At 37.9% G+C, this 7188-nt stretch overlaps 1 protein-coding gene across 1 annotated transcript; it reads right to left on the bottom strand.

Moving 5' to 3' along the window:
• Positions 1-3767: 3767 nt before the first annotated feature.
• Positions 3768-6596, bottom strand: LOC139643965 (perforin-1-like). The gene is made up of 3 exons (XM_071519298.1): positions 6474-6596; positions 5304-5471; positions 3768-4624 (listed from the first exon to the last, which is right to left on the bottom strand). Exons 2-3 carry the CDS (start codon positions 5457-5459, stop codon positions 4370-4372), a joined length of 411 nt encoding a protein of 136 aa, XP_071375399.1. The 5' UTR covers positions 5460-5471; positions 6474-6596; the 3' UTR covers positions 3768-4369.
• Between the last annotated feature and the right edge of the window lie 592 nt (positions 6597-7188).

Below are 7188 nucleotides of genomic sequence, written 5' to 3'. Positions count from 1 at the left end.
ACCCAAAAATGAAAATTCTGCCATCATCTACTCACCCTCATGCCAGTTGAAACACACAGCACAACTCCGTAGCAGCCTTCTCCAGAACAACTGAAGTCAGTGGGGACCAGTTCTTCAGAGTTCCAAAAAGACCTACAGTATATTTACACCATCATTTAGTGCAAATCTTAACTACAGCTGATTGATTTGCAATAAATAATGGTGTATAGGTCTTTCTATTCACAGTGTGATTGTTTGGGTGTTTTTGTTTTGGAACTCTAAAGAACAGGTCCCCATTGACTTCAGTTGTTTTGGAGAAGGCTGCTACCAAGTTGTGCTGGCAGCCTCCCTGTGTGTTATATGGACTAACAAATTTCACCTGTGTTTCATTTGGCATGAGGGTGAGGAGATGATGACAGAATTTCCCCATTTGGCATTTTTCATTTTTGGGTTAACTATTCCTTTAAGCATCATTGCTGTGGTGTTATTGCACTGCACTACCCAGAGATCACCTGTCAATCAAACAGTTCTTCTATTTATTTCAAACAAAGCGCTGTTTGGTGCTGCCATAAATGTACAACGCATCACTCTGTTTTCCCCAAGAAACACCTAAAAACTCCAACTGACAATTCATGGGGGGGTGACATGCAACAAAGGTACAGAGTGAGATCCAAACCCTGGACTGATGAATTGTTAAACTTCAGTATTATTTCATTTACAAGAATTACAGAATGTAGAAGAATGACTATTTTGATCATAGTTTCTCTGTTATCTCTCTACCTACAATACAGATAGTCATGGAATTCTGTACACAGTCATATGTAACAACTAGAAAGGTGCATTTTCGGGAGAAAATGTGTGTGATTGCTGAGAGTACAAACTGTGGGCATGTGACAGCCCATAATAACAAATCTCTAGCATATGTGGTGTGTGTAGGCACGTTTGTGTGTTGCCATGTCTGTGTGTGTGTGCCTGTTTCTGAACTTGACTTATCGTGTAGTCTGTAATAAAGAGTAGCTGTGTGTGTGTGTGTGTGTGTGTGAGAGAGAGAGTGTGCGGATGGATGTGTACCGATGTATATTGTGTGTGTGGCAGACTATACAAGTACTGGTACTAGCACATACTGGTACACGTACTGGTACTATATACTTACCAGTAGCTGTGTTTGTGTGTGTGTGTGTGTGTGGGTGGATGTGTATCGATATGTAGTGTGTGTGTGGCAGACTATACAAGTACTGGTACTCGCACATACTGGTACACCTACTGGTACTATATATGTACCAGTAGCTGTGTGGGTGTGGTTGTGTTTGTGTGTGTGTGGATGTGTACCGAGGTGTAGTGTGTGTGTGTGTGTGTGCGTGTTTTTGAACATGACTGTGGATCGTCTGTTCAAACTGAAACGGCTGAAGCAAAGTATAATATGTGTATCTAATGTCAAAACTGTGAGAAATGTGGCAGTTTGAAACACTCCTGTGGAGGAGCTGTAATGAGTGTCAAATTGATAAGTAATAATGTTAGAAATGTACTAAAATTTCATAATAGTAACAAATACAATAGTAAGAAAATATGTAGGAAGGAACACCTGGAAGGTGGAAAGAGTTTGAATACTATAAGAGGAGGAAGGCGAATAAACTATCTTTTCTGATCGGGAAGAGGTAGTCTGATCGGTTAGAATCACTCAGATGCCGTCTCACTTCAAAACTTTATTAATCCACCACCACAACCATACTTTGTTGGTACATCACAATTGGCTTGGTGTATCAATGGTTCTGTAGGTAGAAGGTAATGAATACAAAACAAGTAAGTAACTTGAATAAACAATATACAACATTGGTAACTAACTAATAGAATTAAAATGCACAGCAAAGGTAAAGAACTTGATTGCAAATAAACATGCATAGTTTAAAGAAATGCAATACAATCAAATAAGCCAACAGGAAGGGAGCAGGGTGATTCAGTTCTAATGTTGACATTATCTCCCAACAGACAGTAACAGCAGATCATTATGCAGTGATGTGATGATGCACTCCTGCCCTCTAGTGGCCAATAGCTATGTGTGCAGGACCTTGCGTGCGCATGCGAGGGCCAGGATGATTGACGGGTGTTGCGAGGCTTATGTAGTCCTACAAGGCCACGGGACAGTATACAAATTAAAAGCGGCGAGGAATTAACTATTATTGCATTCAGGCAAACACAAGGGTAATGTAATCAGCAACAATTCGAGTAACACAAATGTACACAGATGCAACTAGCAATTGCTGTGAATAGGACTGAACTAGCATATGATTATGGGTGAGCTAACAATGCTAGTACAAACACAAGTAATAAACTAGTTAACTAACATTCACTGTGGCTGGAGTTATTCCCCACTCTTCCAACCAGGGGCGTAGGCATAATTTCAGAAGTGAGGGGGACAGATTGTTCAGGAGTAAGACGATTTTTATTGAATGATTTATTGAAAGATCCTCTCCCATTCGATTTTCGCAAACATAAATCAACAGATTTCAAATAACTCACAGTATTATAGGCCTATTCATCATAACCGTATATACACAAACCTAAGTCTACAGCCCGTCTTATTTGTTGAGCATAATATTCATGGCCATGATCTAGTCTAAATGAAGCAGCCAAACGTGTTTCTGCGCCTCTCCTTAGCCGCGATGAATTGCTGAGCAATCAGTCTCCTATCTAGGTTGACCAGTTTATGTTTAAGTGTTGGTGGCAGAGAAAACCCCAAAGAGCTGCAGAGAGGACATGTTTTACCACACGTAAACAGTCACTCTGGAACAACATAAAGTGAATACAGTTGGGCACCACAAGCGCGATTTAGCGGAGGTAAAAAACGCTGGTATGATATGAGGAGGTGAACCAAAATACTGACCACAAATAAAGCCAAAGAGGAGCCTGAACTCCCTTGGAGGAGTAAGTGCAGGAGAGCCTGACTAAGATGCGGGCAAGGGCGTAGCGGACACGGGGTACGTGGGGGACACGTCCCCCACAGTTCCCGTATCTGTCCACTCTGTCCCCCGCACTTTATTCCAAAATTCAGCGCTAATTTTGTGACAAAACGGTGGCAGTAGGCACATTCCCACGGCATTCTCCCTGCTGCAACATAATTCTTCCCTCCCTCATTTGCATATATCTTCTGTATGGTTTAATAAAAAATTCTAACATTAAAAAATTGAATGAAAATAAGTCAGTGAAAGCGCATTTGAATACGCAATTTAAGAGGAGATAGTATACTGTACATAGTAGATAGTAATATTCTGCATGTAATATTCTTATTGTGAGTGTCTGCCATCATACTGGAGTATTTTTTTTTTGAGTTTTGTTTTGCTTTGCAAAAACCTTGTATCTCCTTACAGCCAACTCCATGCACTGACTTATATGTAAAAGGTTTCGACGTGAAACTAAAAATGCATGCCCAACCATCTCACAAAGAATATGGAAAATGCAAATGAGTTATTTTCAAAAAGTGAGATACCCAGTATTTGAAAAATCAGCTGCTCTTATAAGATAATAGCCCCCATCTTTTTCCATTATACTGATTGATTCTGACCAAAATCTTTGCTTCACTATGATATGATTATTCTATGGACTGGGCAGTGTGTGTGTGTGTGTGTGTGTGTGCGTGTGTGTTTCTCTCTTTCCTTTTTCCTGCAACTTCTCTTTCTCTCTTCTCATTCTTGTAAACCATAACGCGTTGTATGGTTGCAAATCTTTGATGATAATATGACACAAAATGATACTGCAAGTATGAATTTTATTGTCATATAATAGCAATCTTGTCAGAATAGAACAAAACAGAATAAAAGTAGTAGAAAGTAGAAAATAGACCTCTACCCCATTTTAAAAACAGACAAAAGTCACAGCGACACTTTAAGCTAGAGAAATATATGTATTGTTTTCTGGGACTCAATTTCAAAACATAATTCCAAAACAATGTACATTCATTTTGACAAATAATATATTGAAATTCAGTATATCACTATACAAAAATGTGACAATACAGAAAAATGAATTGTGATATTAGCTCCATTATATTCTGCTGTAGTAATCTCAAATGAGACACTTAGGGTTAGGGTTTTCAATTTCACAAGCTCTCCATCCAAATTCTATTATTTGCACTTTGTACTGACATTTTTAAATTGTTCTAACATTCAGTCAGACTTTGTTGCCATTGAACTTTTACATTGTATTGGGGTTGTATCGAATCTTGAACCCATATCGCACATCGAATCGTTTCATTAGATAAGCGTATTGTCCCATCCCTAACGAGGACAACTCCCAAATGCCAGCAATCATTTTCTAAGAGAAGGTGTGATTTGTGTCTTTTCTTTCCAAAATGGTGGATATTTCATTTTCAAATGCAGATAGGTTAGTGATGAGACTAATAAGTGTAGTAGAGCCTGGCCCAACCACGCCTCAGTCTGCATGTGACCATTCTGTTTTTGGCTCCTCTGACCATTCTGATGAAGCATGTTCCCAGGTGGTCATCCCTGTTAAACCATCCACTGTCTTTGTCCCAGACCTCCACCCTCATGGAGCTGCTGTAGACGTGGCTGAAGTACAAAGTCTGGCGCCAGGTCGGGTTGTTGTTGTTCTTAACGACTCTGGTCGTGCGGGAGGACCAGCCAATTCTCACCTAGGATGAATGGTTGATAGATCATTTGAGTAGATTAGATTTAATTAGATAATAAGCTTATAATATTATACCGTTTGAAACAAGCACAGCAACAACAACAAGCACATGATTAATATTTATTAGTTTGCTCACTCACACAAGCTACATGAGCTATGGGTTTCACTAGCAAAACGCTGAGCTCATTATAATCTTTTCTCCTTTTGCGTCAAATCTCATCTCTTCATTGAGTGGTTACAGATATAGATATGTGGCATTTGGTTTTCTCATAGATTACTTAATGCCCCTTTAACAATTCACAGCACTTCTTTCTGTTTTATTCTCATCATATTTCTCACTGTTTTACCTAAACTAAACTAAACTAAACTATATTGCCAGGTGGCAATTTCCATTGGTTAGCACAAACTGACATCCAATGCCCCTTGTTATGTATAGATTTCAAATCTGCACCGTACAGTTTTAGGACTGCAATGTAATAATTGTTATGATGTAGCTTCAGTAATGAATAACAAATGTTTCCATGCGTAAAACTGGATCATTGTTTGAATCTGGAAAGTCATCGTAGTTACCCTACCCTCCTACCACATTTATAATACAAGGAATGAAAAAAAAATGTCCATTTTCAAAAGAAGAATATAGCCACTATGCTGAGATTTTCAGTAAAGAGGGTGAGAGGTCTTACCTTAACGTAGCCATCGGTCTTGCCCCACCACCCGTCTCCTCGCAGGTCCCTGGCACAATCCACCATCACCCTTGCTGATCTTCTGGACCATCCATTGACGGTTTGGGCCTGGACCAGTACGATCACCAGCAGGGTAACAATCACAGCCAGCTTCATCTTCACTTCACTCTGTATGAGAGAGAGGGAGAGGGGGAGAGAGAGAGAGAGAGATAGATGCAATTTTAGGTATAGAGAAGATGTTTGGGATGGGGCAGAGTAAACAAAAAAGAAGAGAGAGAAACGGCTATGTATGAGATTCAAACAACCTAATAAAAAAGATGGTTATAAAAAGGTTCACCTCAAACTATGGCTAAAGTACTGCTTTGTTTTTGGAAAGTTCCATCTGATGTTGCAGAGAAAACTTTTCGGTAACACTTTACAATAAGGGTCACTAAGTTAAGGGTTAGTTAATGCTTAATAAGCATTAACTAATGCTTAATAAGCATTAACTAACCCTTAATTAACAGTTAACTAATGTGTGTGGTAATCATTTACTAATGGTGTTCATGTTAACTAAGGTATTAATTTATACATTATTTAATAGTCATCTTTATAAACTATTAAATAATGTATACATTAATACCCTAGTTAACATGCACACCATTAGTAAATTACACATTAGTTAATTGTTAATTAAGGGTTAGTTAATGCTTATTAAGCATTAACTAACCCTTATTAATCATTAACTAACCCTTATTAAGCATTAACTAACTCTTATTAAGCATTAACTAACCCTTATTAATCATTAACTAACCCTTATTAATCATTAACTAACTCTTATTAAGCATTAACTAACCCTTATTAGTCATTAACTAACCCTTATTAATCATTAACTAACTCTTATTAAGCATTAACTAACCCTTATTAATCATTAACTAACCCTTATTAATCATTAACTAACTCTTATTAAGCATTAACTAACCCTTATTAATCATTAACTAACCCTTAACTTAGTGACCCTTATTGTAAAGTGTTACCAACTTTTCTGAGTTCAGCGTTTTGGATTCAGCTGGATTTGTTGAAAGTCATCGCTGTAGTGCCTGACCCAAGTACTGACCCTGACCAAGCTAGTGCACCTTAATAAATTAGGACTGAACATATAATTTTCACACCATCAAACAGTGGTCTCACCCTTCAGATGTTGCTCTCTGTTTGCTGTCTGTCAGTAGTTCTTGTGTCCTCTGCAGGAACCGTGGTGTGCTCAGTCTTTAAGCCAGCCTTTTATTGAGAACCATGAATGAGGAAACGACAAACTATCCCTTTGACAAATCATGTACGGTTTTCTGTGCTGGAACAAACACCTTTTTTTTTTTTTTTCATTCACATGCCTGAATATCCATCAGTTATCATAAACCACACCCAGGTGTCTTGTGCTTCTGACACATTTTAGATGATGATGCCAAAACAAAGACAAATGATGTCAGATAGAGAGTACCAATGGGTAACACTTTACAATAAGGGTACACTAAGTTAGGGGTTAGTTAATGATTAATAAGGGTTAGTCAATGCTTAATAGGGGTTAATAAGGGTTAGTTAATGCTTAATAAGCATTAACTAATCCTTAATTAACAGTTAACTAATGTGTAATTTACTAATGGTGTTCATGTTAACACAGGTGTTAATTTATACATTATTTACTAGTTTATAAAGATGACTATTAAATAATTTATAAATTAATACCTTAGTTGCTGTATCGACTTGCCGAGTCCTTCTCTGGTCTCATTACCTGCCATTTACTGATGTCTGTATGTATGGTATATGATGGTATTCTTTTTGTTGGGATTACTCTTCTTTTTCTTTGTCTTCCCCTTTTTCTCCTTCTTCTTTTCTGCCTTAAAATGATCTG

The sequence above is a fragment of the Centroberyx affinis genome, unplaced genomic scaffold, assembly GCF_046629955.1.
Source record: "Centroberyx affinis isolate AG114_WGS23_722 - 3 ecotype Tasmania unplaced genomic scaffold, CSIRO-AGI_Caff_v1 ptg000683l_1, whole genome shotgun sequence".
Lineage (NCBI taxonomy): Eukaryota > Metazoa > Chordata > Actinopteri > Beryciformes > Berycidae > Centroberyx > Centroberyx affinis.
This window is presented reverse-complemented; position numbering and strand designations above follow the sequence as displayed.

What these genes read in the sequence shown, in the direction of transcription:
- LOC139643965 (XM_071519298.1), bottom strand. Translation starts at nt 5,459, where the DNA reads ATGAAGCTGGCTGTGATTGTTACCCTGCTGGTGATCGTACTGGTCCAG. An exon ending in AGACCGATGGCTACGTTAAG is followed by an intron (nt 4,625 to 5,303) that starts GTAAGACCTCTC and finishes CATTCATCCTAG; the next exon opens with GTGAGAATTGGCTGGTCCTC.